Source organism: Triplophysa rosa, linkage group LG8, assembly GCF_024868665.1.
Source record: "Triplophysa rosa linkage group LG8, Trosa_1v2, whole genome shotgun sequence".
Lineage (NCBI taxonomy): Eukaryota > Metazoa > Chordata > Actinopteri > Cypriniformes > Nemacheilidae > Triplophysa > Triplophysa rosa.
The window spans coordinates 23,614,681-23,639,733 of NC_079897.1; the positions used below are offsets into that span (position 1 = coordinate 23,614,681).

The window sequence follows — 25,053 nt, forward strand, 5'->3', positions numbered from 1 at the left end:
TAGGTTAATTTGCAGTAAAACCACAGTAATCATCAATTAACAATAACCAGTTTAACTAATATGGTATTAATGGTGGTAAACAACCTGCAAAAAAACATGGTTACTACAATTATATTATAATAAAACCACGATTCATTTCTCTCTTTAGATTATGTTATTGTATAATATTAGACATGTTTTTTTGTGTTCATGTCTGTATTCTGCATTTAAAAAAACCAAAATGCATGTAAGCATTTGACAAAAAACATATTTTATGAGTCACACAAAATGTATGCACTGTAGTTTGTTTAACATTACCATATGGGGCGGTGTCCCAGACAGGTCTTAAGCCTGGTTCCAGACTAACTTAAATGTTTTTTAAAATGACTTAAATATCCTAATTTTACTAAGGCCTAGTCTTGATTCAAGATAATGCCTGTCTGGGAAACCACCCCGTAATGTTTAAGTGCTGAGAAAATACTGAAAAGGCCCATTTTTTAAATTTTGTTAAAGTAGATTTGTATTTTATGAAGGAAAAACAGATGTGAAGCACATTAATCACCTCCAAATTTATTCAATTTACTCTGCCACATCCTCTGATATGCAATAATAGTTTTTTCATTATGGCTTTGATCAGTTTGATCAGCAACATTACTTAAAAATTGTCCATTTATACTTAGTTTTCTTACACAATCTGTTTTGTTGACACCCTTAAAATCTTAATCAAAAAGAAAATAAATATTAGTGCAAATTTGATGAGTTAGATACGGAGGTCTGCAACAACGCCTGTCTGCGGATGAGGAAATTCACAAGTGTTTCTATTTAAATGATATGTCTTTTTATTAGGCAAGTGACCACAATATGAAATGGCACATATCTTTACACTATCCTAAGGGCTCAAACAAATGAAAAAACATCACAGGTGTCCTTATTTACAAGTAAAAGATTTTAAATTAAGTAGTAAAGCTTTTGGGAAAAATACATTAATTAGAAAAGCAAAAAATGTACAAACTTATTTTTTGTCTTTTTTTTTAAGATGAGGTGTTAGTGTTAGCTCAATGGATTTTTGATCACGTCATGTCACGTTTTAATGAGTCCCTCCAGAAAGTCCTTCTCAACCATCTCCTCAATGTTCTGTCTTGTTCGGCACCAGAAAACTTTCTGGCTCTCCAATTTTCCGTCCTTGCCGGGGAACGGGCCGTCACTGGGAGTTGGGCTGTGGTACGATCCTGAGCGGTTGCTGCCCTTGCTGCTGAAAACTTGGCTAAGAAGATTGAAGAATGGTAGGAGCTGTTCCATGCTGCGGATCACGTTGAGTGTAAGCAGGAGCTGCCCGGGATCCCAAGATAATGTGCGAATGGAGCAATCCTCTTCTGGATTTTTCTAGGATTAATGCAGATGTTCTCATGAGGTTAAAAGAGCATGCAAGGCTCAGCAGAGCATTTGGAAATCTACTGAACGGTGTTAGTGATCCTATGCTTATACTGTTGAATCCTGGTGATAGAGCCTTTGTAACAGTAGGAAAGACAATAATTTTTCTAGATTTAAGATATAATTTTGCCCGTTTATGTCATGCTGACACCTAGTGGAGTACATGGAGCATCACATAAAACAAATGCACTTAGAGAGAAAGTGTCCAATACCGGTGGGGGGTTGCCAAACATCCGTTTGGCATTTAAAATGAAACAGTTTTTACTTTGCAAATGTACTTTTTATTTCTTTAGGGAAAATTACTTAGTGCACCTTTAAGTGTACAATTATTTAAAGGCTACTGTTGGTTGTGTTACCTTGGCCCTTTTTCTCAGGAGCTTCGCCAATCTGACAACATAGGGCTTGAACTCTCTTTGATGCGTCCCCTGTCTTCGGACCTCCATACCAGAATCATCTGACGCCTCAGGGATGAATGCCCACCGATACCTGTGGCATAGTTCATTTCTTAGCATTTCATTGAAATTCAGAAGGGTACTGACATTTATTCAGATAGAAACTGAATGTTGGCACCCACATCTGGAACTGAGGCAGGCTCTCGGACGGTAGAGCGAGGGCTAGATCCAGCAGCTTACAGGCAGACAGGTAGAGGTTGAGCCAGCGCTGGCTGTTGTAGGAGGTAGAGAATCCGTTGCCCCCTGAGTATGTTGTTTCTAGCCCTGCTACTGACGGGCCTGAGATTCTGAAAAGGATCACGTCCGTAAGTACTCAACAGAGTCACTCGTAATGTCTAAATATAGTTTAGATTTGAACAGACAAAATGTATGTGCATGTAGGTATTAATGAAGGTAAAACCTGGTGATGTCCTCATCTGCAGTGAGTTCCTGTTCCATGAGTAAGAACACCTGAACCTGAGAGAAGAAAAAAAAAGTCCACAAAAGTTTACCACAACACTACATCCTTTTATCTTCTGTTATTCTATCAGTAATTTCAAGATATTGCTGGTAATATGTGAAATATGTCATGTTCTCACCAGTTCAGTGATCATAGTGGGCCAGAGTGAGGTTAGGTGTTGAGGGGACATGCGGAGCAGCAGCACTCTGAAGAAGAGAAAGACCTGAGCATGAAGGATGGGGACTTGAGGAAGTCGCAGGCTCTCCACAAGACGCTCTGAAAACACATCAACGCGTGTTAAAAAGCCAGCATTATTTAAAGTTTACAATTCAATTTGATCCTATTGCTCGTTTTTGTACCTTGGATGTCCGGCAAGTACTTCTGATATTGGTCCACCTCACTGCTGTAGATGGTGAAGGCCAGTCTTTTTAATAGCATGGCTCTCTGCTCAAGCTCGGCATCTCGATTGGTGAAAAGACTCAGAGAGCTGCTCTGGGCCACGGCAACTCGTGCTGCATACAGACGTCTACGCATTAACACCAAGAAACTCAAATGTACCACAAACATTAGCTCCACAATTATGGTGGAGCAAAATGATAGGAGTAGCTGGTGGAAGGGAAAGACTCACTCATCAGGTCTCTGAATGTGGTTTTGTCATGAGTCATCAGGTGGTCTATGATTGCTCTCCAGCTGAAAGAGAGAGAGAAACGTGGTGAATAGAGAGGTCACACACTGCTGCTTTCCAAACACAATGAAGATGCATAACGACACTCACTGGCTAACACAAGAGGAGTCCATCTGGAAGAACGTATGGTCCATGAACAAGTCAAAGGCCTCTTTTTTCCAGGCTCTCCGCGTGTACTGATATCCACTGAGGCTGCTCAGCAGCTGTATACATGCGCGATAACTGGGGGCGTTGTGAGCGCTGGTGAAAGGATGGAAACTTAGAATCACTTTCTAAATATTTTCATCAATTGTGCAACTTCACCGGCTACAAGTTCAGTGTAAAATCCAAGTCAACTTGGGTCATTGTCACAAAACCACTGAAACGTTATGGCAGTAACGATTTTATATTTAAAACATATAATTTAGGAACACAAAAAAATGATCATAATAAAGATTATAGTGCACAATACCTTGCACAAAGACTATTTTTTAACATAGGAATGAATTATTTTGGTATTTTCTATTGAAAATCTCATTACCATACAAGTGTATGACATCATGTTGTAATTGAAAACAAAGTAAAAAAATATTCTGAAAAAAATAATTGGATGTCCTATTAGATGTTCTAAATATGCAAAAAAAAAAAAAAACTTCCAAATGTCTACCACAAACAGATTTTTTTATAGTTCTCTAGTTAAAAGTGTAATATTTTCTTGTCATACTGTGTACAGGATAATATTGATGATTATTACCGATAAATGAAGTTTTTCACATTTAAAACTTTCTGTAGAAATGATGAATAAAAGACATTTAGTCATAAAAATGTCATTTAGGCATCATGGCTTCTCTTTTTTGCAAACCATTGGTACTGATATTTTCAGAGGGTTATGGTGATGAGATTTTTAAGGCTTTATTTTGAAAGAAATGTTCAAAAATGTTTTGAAATGAATGCTTTGAAACATGTCATGACTTGTTTTTAATGCCTAAAAAGTAAACTTGTTGATGCAAGTATTTAAAAAAACACACATCTGACATCTTTTAAACAGACATTTCGTGAGAATCACCCACATAGGAAAGCTCAGCATCTGAATAGCTTTGCTAGAACACTAGAATTTCCTCATTATTAAAGGGAAAGTACCTATGGTTGCGCAGGTAGGGCACTACGTAGTGCATGAGGTTGACCAACAGAGGGATCACCCTCTCCTTCTCATCACTGTAGAAGACCATATCTAATAGATGAGCCAGTACCTGCAAGAAAGCCAGATTTATTTAAGCATCCATGCAAACATAAGCACATTCATCTGAAGAGAGTAATGCGACACACAAACACAAACATATCAGCACAACACAGTTGTGCAGAGTGAATGTGTTGCAGAAGTGGTAGCAGTTCAACTTAATATCTGCAAATGTTAAATTCTTGGTGCTTGATAACAATGCAACACTCGTCTTTACTGAATACATCCATTAAAATACACAACTGCTGACAGTTTCAAGGTTTGTTGCATTGGTTATACAGATGCAAATCGTGTATATCTACGTGACATTCTATGTTTACCTCTGCCAGCAATGTGAGGGCGTGAACGCTGTACACAGATGGAGTGAAGCTGGAAGCCTCCATCACTGTGAGCATTAGATCTGTAATGCACATACTGTTAGTGAGCGACTTCATACACACATGCACTTGTGCATGGCACACACTGTAAGTCACTGACCTTCTACATCCGCCTCCAGACTGGTACCTTCCACCATGATCTGAGGAGAAGGCTTGACCTCCAGGTTTCTTCTAAGCCATGTGGTCTGTTCTAAAGATGAGCCAGCAATCGTGCCAATGGCTTCGACAATCTTATGAGTCACATCCTGAGGAGTCGCAATTTTATAAATTAGTGTATATGTAACATTTGTGAGATATAATGGTATTACTAATTTCGCAGAATCATGCCAAAAATATAGTTTTGTAAATGTGTGCACAGCAATTGGTGAGGAAAAGGTCACCTGTAGCTCTCTCTGGTCCTTCTTGCTCTCCAGGGTGGGATTCTTGAGGATGAACTCATTTAGAACACTGGAGAAGAAATGTAATGCTTGATGCAATCTCAATAGAGAAACCAAAATACAAAACACGTCAAAATAAAAAAAAGACTGTAATACAGTAGTTCTCAAACTGGGGGGCCGTGGCCCCTTGGGGGGCCCCGAGATGGATCCAGGGGGACCACAGATTTTGTGGCATTTTATGAAATATAGAAATTGATCATAGATTTTATGCAATCAAACATCAGAAAAATAAGACCACCAGACAAAAGAATTGATGTTTCAGCATTGTATAACCGAATATGTTTTTGTTTAAATAAAAATGTTAAATTTAAGATTATAAGTCTTTATATGGGGGGCCGCAAAGCGATGCACTCTACACAAAGGGGGCCTTACAAAGAAAAAGTTTGACAACCACTGCTGTAATAGATACCCAAGGATGAGGAACTGTCCAGGAGCAGGCAAGCCAAGCTGCACAGAGTCTTTCAGCAATGCCAAGAGTGATGGCCAGCTATCAACCAGACTAGACACTGGAATCCTACAGGAGATGAAAGCATATTTACATTAAAATACATATATACATAATCATTTTAAATATATACCTATATTATTATAGATGGTCAAGTAACTCACCTCTGCACATAAGCATAAAAAAACTGAAGCATGCAGACTTCCAGGGAAAGATGCTTCTGTGAAATAAAGAAATGCTAAAGTGAGTCCTAAATATAAATACTCTTAAAATTCACAATTGTTAAATTAGTTCTCCTCCTTGATAATGGGAATCTAGCATAGTCGCTCCTTTATTACTGCTTAACAATACCTTCTCTTTGGCAATGGCTGGTGGTTGTTTGAGGACCTCCTTCACAGTCTGGATCACTGTCTCAGTGCGCATGGCACTTACTGAACGAACGAGTTCTACAAGGAGAAGCTGGTCCTCACTGGCCGTCGGGATTACCTGAAATAAAGACACACACATAGGGAAGTAATAATATCATAATCTCACTGTACGATAATACCTCGGTAAGTCCACGGTGCAATATTTATTCCAATATTTAAAATGACAAATGATGACTTGGAAACGTGCCATAAGCATCCATTTTCATGTCAGGGGTGTGTTTACCATTTTGGGGGCACTAAGCAAAGTCAAGACCTTAGGCCCCCCACACATTGCCTAACATTTTTGTTTGAATTGCACAGCAGTATTGAGTACATTGAATTAATGAGACATATATACATACAAATATAAACTGGATTTATTTTACGTTGAACCACATACAGCACAAAATTCTCTAAAGTTTGTTATAAGAATAAACCTTCTTGGTTTTGGGATAAAAAAGTGTCCTTTGTTTCATTCAAAATAATACAGAATGCTTTTAGCTACAGTATAAGAAAGTAAAAGGTGCAAGATTCTTCTTTTCATAGCATTGTTTTGCTACATTCGTAAAATTAGTATTAGATTTCTTTTATTTTGCTTTCTTTCGTTTTTGAGCGCCGTTTTGATACGTGCGTTTCATTGCGTATATCTGAGTCTCTAAATCAAATGTCAAATGATTTTACCGCTTGTAGCCACTAGGGGGTCCCCCAAGCTTGCGGGGCCCTACGCATTTGAGTGGTTTGCATGGTGGTTAACAACGCTACTGGTTATAGTATGAGATGGGTCAAATGACAATGAATTATTTTTTCGAACATTCTCTATGTGAGGCCCAGAAGACCTATTGTTTCATACAGTCATGTGACCGCGATAATATTGAGACAATTTTGCTATTGCGATAACCCGATATCGATAATATTGTTACAACCCTACACATACATGAAAGCGAACAATCTATGTGGCTTTGGATTCTCAAGGTTAAATGATGATGGTTATTCATACCTTATTCCTGGACGGAGTTTTCGCCTGCTTCCTTTCATTCCAAACATATGCTATAGCACCCATGAAGTGAGCACCGTGATTCATTGAGATTGGACCTAGCAGCTCGAGAATTTGCTGCCTGAGATTCTGTGAACAAACAGTGAAATCATTTTTAGTAAACACAGAACATGGACTAAAGGCAAGATCATAGCACAGGTCTAAAGACCAGAATAATTCTAGTCTTTCTGTAGCACCTTTGTGGATCCCAGGTTGATGTTGGAGGAGGAGCAGGCAGAGGCCGCAGCAGGCCTGTCGGAACTGTCAACCAGATAAAGGACGCCCCACAGCAGGGTCACAGAGGACATGATGGTGTGCAAGATGGAGAGAATGCCCGCCCGGGCCTCTGCGAGATGCTTCTGATCGACATTTGCCTGAAGCTGAGGGATACATGCAGATAACATCAAACACCCCTTACATATTTATATGATTAATTCAATGTTCATATTTATAATGAATTATCATTAGATAATATTTTACATAAGCAAAGGATTTACAAAAGAATATTGGGATGACCAAGAGCCTGAAAACGTTAGGATTCAACACATAACTGGCTGACTAGCTCCCTCACCTGGTGATATTGTGAAGTTGGGTCTAGCAGACAATAATGGATTATGGCTGTCATTCCTTCCAGTACAGTCAGAATCAGGTCAGGAGGAATACACAGTGCCATCCACTGAGGCCTGTAAAAGTAACAGATTACCACACACATACATAAACTCTCAGAAAGCATTGCTTCAAAAGTGCATAAAACTGCTTTAATTTCTTGAAACACAATCTTAAGAAGCCCATGAGGACATAAAAAGAACGTTCACCCCAAAACGAAAAATCATTTACCAATTTCCAAACCTGTATGACTTACTTTCTTCTGCTGAACACAAAATAAAATATTTTAAAGAATATTGGTAACCACTGGATCAAAATGGGCTACATTTGACTTCCAATATATGGACACAAAACCACTGAGACATTAATCAAAATATCTTTTTTTGTCTTCAATAAAAGAAAGAGTCATACACAGGTTTTGAGTGACATGAGGTTGAATAAATAATGCCAGATTTTTGGGGGGTAAACTATTCCTTTATTGCAGTAAGTGATTTATTTGTGATTGTGCCATCTTGTGGATGTAAAAATATCACCACATGGCTACAAGCAAAATAATGACTTTTTGACTGTTCTGTGTGAGGTTTTTCTTATAAATTAAATTAAGGTTTGTTCTTGCGGCACTGGCACATGACCCTGTTCTACACAGCACAAGTGGACAAGTACCTGGTGTCTATGAGGCCTGTCTCATAGCGGTATTGCTGTATAAGGTTGTCGAGGTTTTTGCACAACTGCAGCGTAATGGACGCAACCACTCGCCGGAGCACTTTGCCCATGTAAGGCAGGGTGATTGTGATGAGGCCAATCCACTGTGGGTGCATCTTGCAGGCGTGGTGCTGATGCAGGGCCCGGATCACTGCACACAGAAACATCCCTTGCGCCGTGATGGGCTGCCCGTGCAGGTACTGCAGGGAGGCCATCGGTTGTTGGGGGTTGACATGCTCTACCTCGCCTCCGATCAGCTCAAAACCAGCCCCGGGCCCATTAGCTCCTCCGACAGACCCGGTTGACCCTGGAACTCCTTCCCCAACTTCATCCGCTGGGATCAGCACGCGGTGTTCTAACACCACCAGGCTCTGTAACAGGCGCAGGAGCTGCGACTGTATGGCGCTGCAATTGTCTAGCTGGTCCTCTGACAGATTTATGACAGTGTCCTCTGATAGGCCCTCCTCAACCACCGCCACATTGGTGCCCCTTATGCGATGTTCATGCCACTTCTGCACACTAAAGATGGTGGAAAGCAAACAGTGTAGTACCACCTTCTGCACCTTGCATTTGGAAAGCACGTCACAAATGAAGCTCGCAAAGCCCTTGGCTGAGCCTCCGGTGACCTTGGAAAGTTCGCTGAAGAGAAGGGTTAACACTTCAACGCAGGTCAGCTGCATGGCATGGTTGCCAGCCAAGTCCTGTGATGTGGCGGTCACGTGGGCAGAGTAATAGCTGCGCAGAAAATAGAGGCAAAGGGAGATGATGATCTCTAAGAACATGGCACTTCGAAATGAGTGTGAGTGCGAGTCCTGCGGGATGGGGCAGTAGAAATCCTTGCCCATGACAGAGACGCGATGTCGTGCTAACAGGTTCTGCAGAAGAGAGAGATGGGGTGTGTATGTGTTATTTATGCTAGTTGTGGAGATGGCGCTAACAAATCCTGCCGGTGAAGTACGAAGCATGGCTGCAATGGCGGAGAGGGCATGAAGAGTACGAAAGGAATCATACAGTTGAAGATAGAGCAGAACATGCTGGTACAGAGGATGGATGTTAAACCGAGCAGGTGACCCAGATGTACGAGATCCACCTGTCCCGCCAGCTGCGCCACCACTGGGAGAACCAATATCGCTCTCAATCTCAGACACTTCCCCCTCGCCACAGCTGTACCAGTTTTCCAAGTCCAGACTGTCCCCAAAGAAGATGCTTGGTGGCCGGCTCTTCTCTGCTTGGTTGGTCTTGCGCCTTTCATCGTCTTTCCTCTTAGATTTTTTAATTTTGGGCTTGGCCCCTGGGGATTTATCCACCAGTCGCTCCATAATCTTGCCCTTTAGGCTGAGCTGGGTGCTGCTGTGGCTGCGCTTGCGATGTGGGTCGTTGACCTGGAGGCTTTGCTCAGTGGTTCCATTAGCACCGCTGTCAGGTAGGGTGATGATCGAAGGGGAGGAGCTATGGCGAGCGATGCCTTCCCGATGCTCCTCCTCCCCAGAAGCATCAAGTGAGGCCACGGCCAGGAACTCTAAGGTACCTCCTGCAACCAGTTCTGGGAGCGTTCTGGGTTGGGTGTTAGAGAAGGAGGGCAGGTTGATGCATGGCCCAGTGGACATATCCGTGGAAGAGTTGGTGCTATCGGAATCTGTCTGAGGCCAGGCCTCAGGAGATGACGGTGTCTCACCAGACCCTTTCTCGACCATTTCCACCACCCTGTCCAGTACCTCAACAAGTACAGCAGAAACCGCTTTATGCAAGCACTCTTCCTCCGTCGAAGAGGACTGACAAAGTGCATGATCACACATATTTACAGTACTACCACCTCCCTCCATTTCATCAAAGCTGCCATTGTCAACAGTGGAAGTCTGAGAGCCACTTGAATCCGAGCTCTGGGGCTCTTCCTCCTGATCTGGAGGTTGGTATTCGCCGCAGAGCTGCAAATTCTCGCTGCTTAAGCTCAAGAGTGAAAGACTGTCACTCAACGGGTTAACTGTCAGACTGAAGGGCTCCATATCATCCAATGTAAGCCCTCTGCCACACATTTGGTCACCTCTGTGGCTACTGATCTGGCAATAATCTGCAAAGGGGACAAGGAATGAAGGTTCATTAACATATTTGTAGTGGTAACAAATAAAGCGATTACACAAATAAAGATTAAAAATCCATTTTAAATACTAGGAAGCCTCTCACTTTCATTGTGGCTCATATCCCTCATATAAATGGGGTCAGAGGTCTCTTGTTCTGCCGGGTTGGGAAAGGTCTGTGCCAGGTGACGCTGTGCTTGAACACGCTGGATAGACACGCGGTGGGTTTTAGGATGCAGGAGCAAAAGTAGTAGTGGCTCAAGAACACGAGCAATGTCATGTCTTTGCAAAACCTGGTTCAACCAGGCCCGGCCAACAGCACTCGCTGAGCCGTCCCAATAACTGAGGCTGTCTAACATGATAAAAAGAGACCTAGGGGATGTAGAAAATGGTAAAGATGTTGAAAGACCAATAGACACTGTTCTTAAAAAGTGATATTTGCATCATTAGATTTTTTCTACTGTGGAACTGCTCTTACCTGTCAAAAGTGCGATTGAAAGGAGAGGACTTGGTGATGTTAAGATCTCTGGTCAGGTGCCAAAGAACAGAGAATTTTATATGGGCCTCCAAACGTATTCTCTAAAATTTGGTAAGAATTTGGTGTGAGAAGATGTGGAAATATTTTTGTGCGTATACGTACGTGCACATGCATACATGACCAACCTTGTCCCGATGCATGAGCTGCTGGCTAATGACATCTTCGCAGATGCTGGGGGAGGGAGCCAGGTTGTGAAGCTGGTAAAAGAGCTCCACACTACGTTTGTGATGCTGGGGGGTCTCCTCACCTAACTGATCCCATAATATAAGAGCCACATTCTACAGGAGAGAAGAAATGTTGATCAAGATAACAAGAGAGACCAAACAAAACAAAGAAAGTTTGAAAAGAAGTAATCCAAACCTTAAAGAAATCTGTTTTCTCTCCAATGTACTTCAAGATGCCCGGTGTGAGTGGCGGTCGAATCACCACAGCAACACGCCCCTGGCTAGGACTCATTGGCTGGTCCGAGTCTGGACTGGCCACACGCTCAGCAGTCACCATAGCTACTGATTGTGTCAGTCCGACCAAATCCATAACAACAGAGATAGCCACTGCTTTGATGCTGACATCAGCAGCTGAACAGCATGCATCCATCAGAGTTTGAAGCCACAGTGCTGGCTGAACACTCTCACCTGTTGAAAAAGCATCAGGAGAATACAAATATGCAACATTTCAAAACAGATTTTGTGTTTATAAAAGCATAAATTGAACCTATGCTTCTTAAGTGCATGAGTGTGGGAAACACAGTCTGTACTTATTTCCACGTTTTTCAAACTGAGGACTGGGAAGTAAATTTGTCAAACTTTACAGAACATTACTACCCAGATAGCACAGGTACATCTGTAAGATGTCTGCTAAAGATCTGTAGATCTGGAAAACATCTGCTGTGTGAAAACATCTGCTAAACATCTTAGAAAGAGCTGTTGTACATCCATTCTAAATCATAAACATCTTCTAGAGGTCTATATGACATCTGACAGCTGACGTCTCAGAGATGTAGGGCAGATGAGCAAACAGCATCTGCCAGATGTCTTGCAGATGAAAATGCAGACAATAAATAGATGTCTGCCAGATGTACGTGTGCTATCAGGGTATGTTTAGTTTCTAAGTGTTTATACTTATTAAGCGCTTATCTCTCATTTCTTGCTACATACAGTCCAGAACTGTTTATGAAGACCTTCAATATATATAGATATAGATCTACAGAGCTAGATAGATATTTGATTATATACATGTTTTATATATATATGATTTATTGTTTATATTATATCTTTTTTTAGTGTTCACTCCAGTTTATCTCACTAACCAGGGTCTGTAGAGCAGTATTTTTTGTAAAGCCATCACGAAACATGATTTTTCTTGAATGTTTCTGCAGTACTAATACATTTGAAATGAAAGAAACCGCTCTAGGTGTAGCCCATTATTTAGGTTTGGAAAATGTTTGTTTTATAATAGCACACACACCATTTATCTTACACAGCTTAACCGTTTCTTTGTACACAAAAATACATAATTTGATATAAATTTACAAAGGGGGTCCCTAACAAAAAATATTTTGGGGGGGTCCTTATCACTATAAACTTTATAGTGATAAACTTGTTTTTAAAACTTCTCATAAAAAGTGATGCTATTGTAATTTTTTACCTGCCTGCTCTTCTCTGCTAGGTGAGGACTTCAGGTTGCCCTCAGCGATGTACACTGGAAAACTAGAGCACTCCAGAAACAGCTGGCAGGCAGCAGTGAATGCAGCCAGACACTCCTTCTGCTGAGAAGACACTTGCTCTTCAAAATCATCATTCCTTCTTTCACCAGCTACCACAGTAAGAGTGTCCATGTCAGCACTGAAGATCTTCCCTGCCTCCGCGTGAACTCTGGGGGTGATGTAAAGCTTCACCAAGAGAGAAAGAAACTGCTGGAAATGCTCAAGGCAGCACTGCATCACTGGCTTGTCCTGGGGTTTGGAGGGGTGGGCAGAACTACCAAGCCCAGATTTGGGTTTAGGTTTGAGAGGGATGGGTGCATCTTCAGGGCAGGACGCATCATCCTCAGTGTGCTGTGTGCTATCAGCAGAGTCCCCGCGTTCACCCTGGTAATGGATGAAATCAGTGAATCCACTCTCAGACTTGTTGCTTGAAGGGTTTTCACCATCCTCAAATACATCCGGAACTTCTAGAGTGATTGGTAGGGTCTGAACAAGATAGGAAAGCATGAAAATTATAGGATAAGTATTATAGGATCTTTTTGTGGTGTACTATTATATTTTTATATTTTAATTAGGGCCACACAATCAAAAGAGGTCATTTAGTGTGAAAAACACTGTTTTAGCAGTCTTATCACTTAATCTCAAATGAAAGCTTTTCTGTCATACTGCGGATCGGCTACAAAAACTACCCAGAATTCCACAACTCGGTGCTTCCAGTCACAGAACCCTAAAGCACCCCAGAGCCAGACTCAGGTGGTAAGCATTGTGCTGCAGGAGCCTCAAAGGGGGAAACAGTAAAGCTTAAAGGGTTGGAAACTATTTTCACCTGAGTGGAAATGACAGACTCTCGGGCCTCAGAGGCCACACTTGGCTCCAGCTAGAGAGAAGTAACTCAGCTGCGCATGAACGCGTCATCCCTATTCCCTCTCTGCATGCTGGCACCATCCAGGGAGTCTGGCATAATTTCTATCCCGCTACAGTACAGACACATCTACTCCCAGAGCCAGTCAGGTAACAAGCAGGCCATTCCCTCACAAACTTCTGTTGGGATCTAATGAGTGTGGACCCTGAACAGGGAGTCTGAGACTGAAGGCATGTACAGAGGGAGATAAACATCATAAAGCAGAAGGATGGTTGTTTCTAGGCCAGTCACATTGGCTTGTCTTTAACAGACTAATACCGAAGGGACACTCCTTCATTCAGTGACTCAACAATTGAAAGACATACACAGTTGACACAGAACTGTTGATATTGGCAGTAAAGTGAACACAAAGTTAATGCTTAATCTACACTTCACATTCCCAATGTGGAACGCCTAAACAAACTGTATAAAGCAGTAGTTCTCAAACTGGGGGCCGTGGCCCCTGGGGAGGCCCCGAGATGGATCCAGGGGCCACAGATTTTGTGGCATTTTATGAAATATAGAAATTGATCATAGATTTTATGCAATCAAACATCAGAAAAATAAGACCACCAGACAAAATAATTGATGTTTCAGCATTGTATAACAAAATATGTTTTTGTTAAAAATGTTAAATTTAAGATTCTAAGTCTTTATTTGGGGGGCCGCAAAGTGATGCACTCTACACAAAGGGGGCCTTACAACGAAAAAGAACCACTGGTATAAAGAACAAGGTAGACATGAGAGTGAAGATTAGCTTTTGTATCCTAAAAAGGCACTACACACCAATGCCAACATGTTTCCCTATGTTGCTTGTATCAAAGCATTCAAAATCAAAATTGACTTGACGCCTTTCGACAGTAACCAAGAACCGAACCAAACTATGTGATTCATATTTTACATATTACTCACCCTTTTCTCCTCTTTGTCTCTAGCTGAAGGGGTAGTGGCGGTTTGGGATGATCCGGAGGGCAGCGTGAGGGGTGACACCAATGGGGGCTGAACCTTGCTGAGGATCTTTGAGCAGAGGCGAAGACAGTAGGTGAGCTCTCTGAGACCCAGAGTCTGCAGATGTGTGGTAAGAGCAGAAACCATCCGCAGGAGCAACTGAGGTAAATGCTCTGTCTGGATCTCTATGTACGTCTCCTAGAGACCGACAGAGAGAGAGCGATAGACACATGAGAGAAGAGCACAGGCTTATATTTGAGCTAGCCAGAGGTCCATCTCTGAAGCACAGTCGGTAGAAGCTCAAACATCATGAGTGGCGGTGAAACTCTCAAGCATAAATTAAAATATTGAACCATTTGGACGTTTACGTGTGAGGTAAAAAGGGGATGCAAGTGTAAAAGGCTTAAGATCTTTAAAAATGAGCAATTTGGCAAATGTACATCACATGCAAGATTATAGTTTTTCCGCAACATCCACATATAACTTTGACAACTAATTAGATTTAACCATTTTTAATTAATTTTAGTTATACCAACAATAAACATAATACATACTGTATAATTTAAGTATAATATTAATGAAATCAAAGTTTTTACAACATGGTATATTTGAGAATTTTAGATAGTACAGATAATTATATTTTCTATAATGATGTCCAACAGTACGATGTCCTAGAAAAGAACATGGATGTTTCTGGAAAGGTTGCCAAACCCAGGTGAAGTGTAGTGAGGTGACAAGGCAAGAAAGAGCAGTACTGTACCTGGCAGATAACCCTCATGCTTCTAGTAGGCTTTGAGGAAGAAAAAGAAAGAGCAGAGATTTTCAACAGACAGAAGCAAGTAGAGCAGAGGCCAGAAAACACACTTTTGGAAACTTTTGGAAATCTTTGTTTGTAAGTGTTAGAGAACATATCCTAGATCAGGATGTGAAGATCTGAAACACTCGCAAGATTTTTATCAAGGACATTAGCACACGCATACAGATTTTGTGGACATGCTAAAATGCTTGGATACCTTCCAATATCAACTAAACAGTTAAAGGAAACGTATATCCAAAAATAAAGCAGCTGCCGTTCAGGTTGGACAACAATAACCTCAAACGACACGACACAGATGACATACTTGTGTGTTTTGTAATGCAATGGAAAGAATGTGGAAGAATGTACAAAATAAACAGATATCTATCAAAAATCAGATTACAAAATAAACCTGTTTACATGCATATCAATAAACCGGCTACACAGAAAACCGCGTTAACAGCAGTTTGCGACTTGCCAGGGGCACGTTCAAGCTCAAACCCGGGCGCGTTAACTTGCGTCATCACAACAGGGTGTTCAACAGCACCACCGTTTCCGTTTTGTCGGGGCTGAACGCATCCCTGGTTTCTCGCGTGCAGTGAAGTCACCGATAGTCCGACTAGTAATTAAAAATGCTGTGGGAAATCGTTCAGAAGCTGTATTTTTATATCTCTTCTCATGTCCGCAGTACCTGCATATGCAACAATGGTTTTTCATTTTGCCGTTTCTACATCAACTGCAGGATTCAAGAGCAGACTTTTACACATTATTTTACTGTCCGTTACGTCCGTTTGAGACTTGAACTATTTCGCTGACAGACATGCGTACAAACAAAAATGAGAGAAAACCGGTAAAGGCGTTTACATGCAACGCGAAATCGGAGTAAAGGGCAAAAAACGACCTCTGCCGAGTGATTTTTGCTTGTGCTATTTATGACCTTTCCCTGATAAAAGAAAAACATTTTACGCATTTACATGATCTTACACATTATCAGCTTATTACGCATAATCGGAGTAAGACTGTGCATGAAACCGCACTCAGTGAGAATGTTCATAGCTATCATATGGTTCAAAAGACTTGGAATATAGTATACAATTTATTCTACTTCAATAATCATTTTTGCAGTTTACAGCCGGAGGTCATTATAAATTGTCAGTGAATAGAAAAAATCTATATAGATTTGTAGAATGATATTTGTGTGTTCTTGCTTTAAGAAAGTCGTTTTCTTAAGATGGCAGGGCATCTAACTTAAAATGCAGACACCAGAATATTTCTATATTTCTAATTATCTAACACATGTAAGTGAAGCCAAACGATACCAACCAATGAAACAATGTCCAATAGGAAGTCCACAAGCTCACAGAACTCAACCAATGAGCGTGCCGACATCTCAGAGCTCACAGTGTGGCCTGGGAGATGACTGCTCTGAGTCCATCTAATAGAAAAAAGGAATGTTAATCAAGAATAAAACCACCTGGTTTAAAACTAAAACATTTTGAGCCTTTTAACACACCTGCAGCACTCCTCAAACCAGCATGCAATGTAATCCCACATGTAATAGGGCTCAAAGGAGTTAAACAAAAGGTTGGCTGTTTTAATGAGTTCTGCCGTCCTTTTGTTTTCTCTAAGCTTGCTGAAAAAAACAAGAAAACAGACAAAAGTTACAACTTTTTAAAGCAAACTGTGTAATTCAATTCACTAAAATAAATGAATATTATGTATTTCATACCTGCTAAGCTGAGTTTGGTCTTTGCTGAACGGGTTCTGGTTCTGAAGGTCCAACTCAGCACGGCATTGAGTGTGCAGGGTGCGAAACACTTCAATGAGAACGTCCTCCAAGATTGCTGGGCCTAAGAGGATAAAAACATTTAAAAGTGAAAGATTCACTCTAGGCACGAATTTGAGCAAATATGCAACAACTGGGACAATGTCTTGCAGGGTTTTTTTGTAGCTTTACCAAGCTCAGGCTTGTCGAGCAAGCTGATGAGAATGCGAAATGGCTTTAAGTCGTGCATCAGGACGCTCTCCTCCTCCCCTCCTCTGGCCTTCCCCTGCAGAATCCCCACCATGGCCTACAAGCACAGTCACACTGTATCAATCTACTTCAGCTTTGGAGATGGACAAAACTACTGCAAAATCAACTAGATAATTGCCGTAGGCATGTCTAAAAACACAGATCAGATGCGCTTCTTAGATTCTATAGAGGACTCGTATTTTAAGAATATGAATGCAAGGCTTTATGATGATGTTTTGTTCTGCGTTCACGTACTTATTTTTTTGCATCACATTTAAAACCTCTCCGAGAAGCTGCATCTCTAAAATAATCTTTAAAGCACCACCGCAAATGCATATTCTAGGTTTAGTTCAACCATCCTGACCCTTATACCCTGACCCCGATAAACCCATAACTTTTGTAACATGATTATCAGCATCTTGTTTACGGAATGTAAACGTAAATGTTTAATTAATCAGCATTTCTAGATGTATTGTGGCAATTCCAGTCCATTCAGTGTCTGTTGAATTTCAACTAAATCAAACCTCAGGAGTGACACAGCAATCTGAAAGACTGACATGATGACAAGACATGATAACTATGATAACAATTGAGGTTAATATATAAAAAATAATGTGTGAACTTTTTCTAAATACATGTAGAAATATTACTGCTGTATTGCTTAAAAGTGAATATGAACTTGCTTTCTTTACAGTATTTGAGGCGTAAAAAATACAAAGCATATTTCTGTTATTTGAAATCTTTCTCCATTTTCATTTTATGCAAAAAAGCAAATAGAAACAATATTTTGATTTGAAATTTAGTAGAAATGTTGGTAACACTTTACAATAAGGTGCTATTTGTTAACAATTAGTTAATGCATTAGCTTATTTGAACTACTAACAATGAACAATACTTCTACAGCATTTATTATTATTAATTCATGTTAATTTCATCATTTATTATGTTGTCACTGTTAACATCAGTTAATGCACCGTGAACTAACATGAATAACTGTACTGACATGAACTAAATTGTATTAACTAAACAAGGATTAATAAATGCTGAAAAACTAAACTGTTCATTGTTAGCTAATGTTCGCTTATGCATTTACTAATGTTAACTAATAGCACCTTATTGTAAAGTGCTACCAAAATATTGTTAGTAGTTCATAGAATGAAACGAATAGGAACATTTTACCAAAACACATACATATACATAGTACATTCAGAAACACTGAAAATGGTCTTTGGAATGGTCAATTTCTTTTCTGCGGCTGTATATACTGCAAGTCAGGTTCTTCACTGTGCACTATCCCTAAAATGAAAAGTTTGACTCTCCATTAAACCACAAATATGTGTGTAACTATATGATCCAGCTCTTCAGAGATTTCACACCTCGACTAGTGCATGGCCGCACAGGCAGAGAAACAGACAGTAAGCCACTTCCCAAACAAGCGAGAATCAACAATGACCCAAACCAGATGGCAAGCAATAAAACAAATTCCGCCTTCAATAAAATAAAGAGACAAATGCCAACAGTCCTCCAAAGCTTAACCCCAGGTGTATCATGACATTTTAAACACAGGTGCATGAAACGTTGTGTCAGGGCCTGTTTTGGGAGTAGTGTCTCACTGCAAGCTAAGTCACGCATGCAGACCACATTGAGAGAAATGAAGACTTTAAGAGATGCACCTGTGTGTCAGCACAGACTAAACAAAATTTGTTTGATCTTCCAAAGTAAGCTTTTTTTTATGTAGCTCTGTGTCTAAAATGTTTTTAGGGTACTGTGCATTCCTCAAAACAACAAACGACTAAAAAAAAGTATTCCTTTGAAGACGACAATAAGGTCATTTTGGATGACCCTAACTGCTCTTTAGATTTAATTTTGTGTCTCTGTACATTGCGCACTTTTCATGCCCTGGTTTATGTTTCTGCCCACTGTATCCTGAAACTCCACCCCCAATACCAGCTTTATTTTGTAATAAAAAAATGATACAAGATTGCACAAAGTGAACCATTCAGCATACCTGAACGAGCATGTCCTTGGAGTAAGTGTTAAAATAGTGTGTGACGTGTTCGTCTGGATTACTGCGTCGGGTGCTGCGAGGGCCTGTTTTCACAACGTTGTTTTCAAAACCTAAAACCCCATGCACAGACATAACAGGAAATTTTATTGCGCAGTTTTATTGCCTCACATGTACATGGAGATGCAAGAAAATAAACAAGGAAGCATTATGAAAACGAGATAACAGGCTACTTGTAGCTCCTGTCGTAGCACTCATACTTACCAGTGAAGATCCACAGCAAAGGGGTGGCAAGTAAGAAACAAAATGAAGTCAACCAACCCAACAGTTAACAAACATGCCAACCATATAAGATTTATATTATAGATAGGACATTGTGAACGTATTTGCTCGTTGACATGCATAAATATCACTGCTGGTTGGTTAATGCCATTCCAATATATCTTTAAATGTGCCCCTTATAATAAAATGCTCTATGTACAAAGCAAGAAATGAAAGAGAAGGTAGAAAGTTATGAAAAGCAGTATCACTGAAAAAGAAAGCCGTATGAGAGGGATTTGTGAGGTGCATGTCTCACCCAGCAGCCAAGCATAAAGCCTACGGTTCAAAGACATATCTCTCCTCAGGACCACATGAAGTGCGGCTGACAGAATCCTGATCATATCTGGACGTGTTGCCTAAAATAACCAGACAGTTAAAGTAACCAGACATTGCACTTGTATTCTGTATAACAGGGGTCGGCAACCTTTGGCACGCTGAAAGGAAATCAACGGAAACACAAGCGCATGCAGTTAAATGTTATATTCATTTCAAAATGAAAATATTATTTGTTTAGTTTACGAAAATGTTTAAGCCCAGTTTGAGTTCCTACGACAAAACTACATATTAATCCTTAAAATCAAGTTTAGTTATATTTGTCACGTCAGGCGTTAGCGCTCATGCGGTTGGCACACAGCCAGGTGCTGATCGAGGAAACGGACGGTCTGTCTGCACTCAATGTTGTATGCCATTTACCAACCTTACTTTGAAACTAAACACAGGAAGATCACTGAGATCAGAGCTTAGCAAAGCATTCCCACCTGTTCAAGATTTTCAGGAACAACAGGTATGTGCTTGACAATATTATTAGCCTTCAAATATACTGTGAAGAGGGTCACACACAAGACGCAATGCACCGCGGCACATCCCGTCTAGAACAGCTCACAGGTATCACACACCAGACACGTACATACTGTATGCACAAGCTCAAGTTCAAAGTCTACTGCTTTGAAGTTGGGCCAATTTTAACTTATTGGTACGTTATTTTTATTCAACAATATGTGGTATTTGAAAGTTTTTTAATCAATAGGCTCAATATCACGTTGGCAAATCCATTATTGTTGTTCTGTTTCTGCTATTAATGTGGTAGAATTGAATAACAAATAAGGCTTTTTGTGTTCATTCGCTGATTTTTTCCGCTATTCCCAAACAGATAAATATATCTTGCAGTCTCTGTGATAAAGTTTATTTCTACAAAAAAGATGATTTCGACAAATAACATGTATTTATGTGAGTCCAGAGCTGTAGTGGAGCGCCGCCACCAGACACCACATGGCACAGCTAGTGTGTGTACCGTCACAGAATAGAAGGTTTTATTTGTTAACATTATTTAACTACATTAGTAGAATGACTAAAAATACTTCCACAACATTGACTCATCTTAGTTAAGATAATACAACTGTTATCAAACAAATTTGAAAAGAAAAATGTCTTTGATCACCATTTCTTATACAGGAGTAGACCCTATTCAATGCATTATGGTTTTTCCTCAAAAAAAGAATTGTTCTTCAAAATCATTCTAATGTTACGGTAAGCAGATTACATATACTGGATAATGATATTGAGATAAACTTGTTGATATGGCACAGTGATTACCAAGAAAAAATGTAAACGGCACGCCATGTCAAAAAGGGTGCCGACCCCGCAGTACAAGAAGGTTTCTATAAAATACAGCCAAGGGAAAAAATAACTCAAAATTTTTATTCAATCATCATTTCTAGATGTATTGTGGCCATTCCAGTTCAGTGTCTGTTGAATTTCAACAAAATCGAACCTAAGGAGTGACAAAGTCATCCAACAGCAATGTGAAAGACTGGCAGTATGACAAGACACATGAAAACTGTGATAAAAACCGAGGTTATCACATAAAAAATTGATTTGGAACTTTTCCTAAATACATGTACAAATATTACTTGTACGAATATGAACTTGTTTTCTTTTTCAAATAGAAAAATATTTTTATTTGAAATCTGGTAGAAATATCGTTAGTAGTTCACAGAATGAAAAATCATTACCTAAACACATACCTATAAATAGTACATTCAGAAAAGCTGAAAATAATTTTAAAATTGTCTCTCATTTTTTTCCGCAGCTGTATTATTGTGTATAGTATCTTTGTGATGGAAAATAACTTACAACGCCAAATATACAAATACTAGTCTTTAACATCAGCGAAAACATAAAAATGTGAAAAAGAAATATTAAAGTGAAAATAGTTTATTGGGGCATGATGAGAGGTCCAGAGGTGTTAAGTGAATGCTGTGTATGGTGTTACCTGGCTCATATGAAAAGGAAAGCAGAACAGAATGAGGTCCAAGGTGCTTCTTTGTACTAACACACTGGAGTCTTGAACTGACGTGCTAACTGCCTCCACCTGATAAAAATTATAACATTATTAATAGGGCTGTCAAACGATTAATCGCGATTAATCGCATCCAGAATAAAAGTTTGTGTTTACATAATATATGTCTGTGTACTGTGCATATTAATTTTGTATTTATAAATACAAACGCATACATACACATGAATACATATTTAGGAAATATTTACATGTATTTATTTATATTTACCAATAATTGAAATTATATATAAATGTTTATTAATTTTGAGATTTTTCTTAAATATATGCATGTATGTGTATGTTTTAATAAATACAAAATTAGTATGCACAGAACACAGATATATATTATGTAAACACAAACTCTTATTCTGGATGCGATTAATCGCAATTAATCGTTTGACAGCCCTAATTATTAACAACATTATTTCCTGGATGGATTTGAATTTCTACTCATTTTACACATAAGAAAAAAATCAACCATCAATCCATTATTATTATCAGCTTTTTGCTTCAAGTCAATGATCTGTGTACCATCAGTTCAATGTCACTGCCAATGATGTAAAGCTGATCCTCCATGGACAGTTTCCGGTTGAGGTGCAGGAGGACGAAAGAGACTCCAGGCAAGCGTACAGCAGGGCTGGTCAGAATACTGCCCCATAGGGCACTGTAGAAGGCCGGCTGTTCTACAGCTGCTGCCACCTTTTCCAGAAGGGTATTGGTCCTTTTCACAAGAAATAAAATAAGATTTAAAGATTTGCACCATTGATTGGGTATAATCAAGAATATGTTACTGATAGTAAAAAAATGTTTTCTCAATTATGAATGACATTAACAGCAATTTTACCTGTCATAGTACTCTGAGCCCTCCTCCAGACCAGGCAGTACACCGGTCAGGAGCCCCTGCAGGCCTGGCTTGAGAGTCTTCCCCAAGGGCAGGTAGTAAATCTCATACAACCCAAGTAATACCGGCTTTACAGACATAGCAGCATTGGATAGTAAAGGGAAGAGCCCAGAACTGAGAAGTAGGGCGAAACGGTATGCATTAGCCAATAAAAGACTTTATTAAACTTTATAAAAGATTAAACATCAATTTTAAACAACTTCTACCTATAAAGAAAAAGATCTTTCGCCAGGCGCTTTGGTCCAATGATCTTGAAGATGATCTCGTAGGTCTCCAGGGCCTTGCGGTGAACCCCGCTGGGCAGCGCCGGGTGGAGGCATTGGGCCAGACGCTTCCCAATTGTCAGTTTCTTGGGCACAACCTGGTATTTGCCATTGTTTTGCAATACCTGTAACAATATACAGAATAAAAGATCACCTACTGCCACCTGCTTACCTTCGTCTGTAAGTGAGTATGGGGAAGCGGCAATCACCTTGTTGAGCTTTCCGAGCGCTGAGATCAGATCGGCCCATTCGCTGGAGTACTCAAAGTTTTTTAGGGCCTTATCTACAGCTGCCACATAGTTTCTGTACTTCGAGTCACCAAGGAGTTCCAACTCCTCTGCGTTCATCGTCCTAAACAAAGGGACTAAAAGCCGATTCCGAGATCACGCATGAACATTACCCCTTAAGTGAAGAAAAACAGAATTCAATTAAAAAGAGAGTATTAAAATGAGTCATGCTACAATGAAGATCATGCGGTCGATTATGAAATGACTATATGTGAGCTCACACCCAAATTGAACCTTAAGCTTGACTGCACGGTACACGTTTACGCTCAAACAATCACACAGCGAGCCTTTGTTAGTGTCCTAACAAAGGTGGAGACAGTGTGGGAGGCTGTTGAATTATTAACATGTGAGACTGAACGAACTTAAGCTATAACCCAAAGCCAAATAACAGCTGGATTTGACATTTTACTGCAGTCTCATTCACAGTCATTCATCATGTGTTATTATTGGGTACATGACATTCTTAAAAGAAACGGCAACATGATAAATCATGCTTCAGGATTTGCTGTAACAGATTATTATCCCTTAGGAAAACTAACAATAGTTTTATTATAGTAAATGTGAAGTAACAATTAGATAACCATTTGTATCACCATAGTTTTAACACACTCATGGTTAAACTATGGTTAATGTGGTGAGACCATATGCATTTGTGGTTACTGGGGATTTACTAAAATTATGTTTACCCGTTTGTCAAGGAACTCATTCCACTAAACCAAACCATTTTACTGAACCAAAAATCCCAACAAGAACAAAGCAATACCAAAATTATACACAGTAAAAAGCAGTATAGCTGGGACCTTTGTAGTCTTCCGTTTTTCAAATAAAATAAAATGAAATAAAAATAACCATACAATACAATAACCAACAGTCAGCTATTTTCAATTGGCATTGTGATTCCCATGATCTGATGTAAACAAGGGACCATTATGTGATGGCAGGCCCATCTGATGTCCTCGGTGGCAGTTAGTTGTGACCACTACCCATGAATGGTTCATAGCCTATTAACCTCTAAACATCGCGACTTTACGATATATCCTATCCACACTGAGAATAACCTCCACATTGAAAAATCAAATCAAATGTCATGAGCACGCGCTAACCTGCTAACGTTAGGCTCTGGTATGTTGGCAATAAACAGTTATCGTCTCCGGTCAGTTGCTGCTTACCGTTGTCAGTCGTGCGGTGACTTGAGCTATGAGGTCTGAGCTTTGGGGGGCTGTCTGTTTGTGTTTGTCTAAGGTGGATGGATGAATAAATGGATGGATGGATGGACAGGTTGTGAGCGATGTACGGTCACAGACGTCGGTGAAAACGGTGACAGACAGCAATAAAAACGGCTCCCGAACACTGCTGGCGAGATTACATATTTGCTTTCAATAAAGCCATCTTGTATACCCGAGCGTTGGTGTTAAAATCAGTCTGAAATGGCGATATACTCTGCGGATGGCTCCATTTCTGATGAAAGTCGTTGACAGGTGAGATGCTGTGATCTGCGCATGCGCGAACAGTTAAACAAAAACTACGTCACCTTTTCATAATAAAAGTTGCCCTTTATTTCCGTATACTTTTTGCGCACAAACGGATTCTTTTGCAACCTTTCTAATGTACATCTACGACTACTTCTAGCACACGATAATGTTCACTGTTTAGGCTAAACTATGTAGTTGTAAAGTGTGTGGTTTGTTCAATAATAATTTACGTAAAAAATGTTATCCAACTGAAAGAAATAAGGTAAGTTACGTCCTTTGACTG

The 25,053-nt window shown here is 40.0% G+C and overlaps 1 protein-coding gene across 4 annotated transcripts; it reads right to left on the reverse strand.

Moving 5' to 3' along the window:
- Positions 1-571: 571 nt before the first annotated feature.
- dop1a (DOP1 leucine zipper like protein A) lies at positions 572-24,816 on the reverse strand. 4 transcript variants are annotated; one of them, XM_057339301.1, is made up of 38 exons: positions 24,468-24,816; positions 23,221-23,413; positions 22,955-23,136; positions 22,692-22,862; positions 22,379-22,568; positions 21,782-21,880; positions 19,766-19,865; positions 19,192-19,301; positions 17,127-17,241; positions 16,899-17,019; positions 16,683-16,802; positions 16,493-16,604; positions 15,134-15,163; positions 14,338-14,571; positions 12,467-13,010; positions 11,183-11,454; positions 10,948-11,100; positions 10,763-10,863; positions 10,391-10,656; positions 8,171-10,277; positions 7,473-7,584; positions 7,099-7,281; positions 6,866-6,991; positions 5,813-5,947; positions 5,626-5,681; positions 5,426-5,530; positions 4,960-5,026; positions 4,680-4,824; positions 4,523-4,602; positions 4,106-4,215; positions 3,077-3,226; positions 2,930-2,991; positions 2,661-2,813; positions 2,441-2,577; positions 2,263-2,318; positions 1,985-2,149; positions 1,767-1,896; positions 572-1,362 (listed from the first exon to the last, which is right to left on the reverse strand). In XM_057339301.1, the coding sequence occupies exons 2-38, from the start codon at positions 23,356-23,358 to the stop codon at positions 1,060-1,062; spliced, it is 7,440 nt and encodes a 2,479-aa protein (XP_057195284.1). In that variant the 5' UTR covers positions 23,359-23,413; positions 24,468-24,816; the 3' UTR covers positions 572-1,059. The 4 variants fall into 4 exon arrangements, with proteins under 4 accessions (XP_057195284.1, XP_057195285.1, XP_057195286.1 ...); XM_057339302.1 differs by having other exon boundaries at positions 573-1,362; positions 19,192-19,274; XM_057339303.1 differs by lacking the exon at positions 15,134-15,163 and having other exon boundaries at positions 573-1,362.
- Between the last annotated feature and the right edge of the window lie 237 nt (positions 24,817-25,053).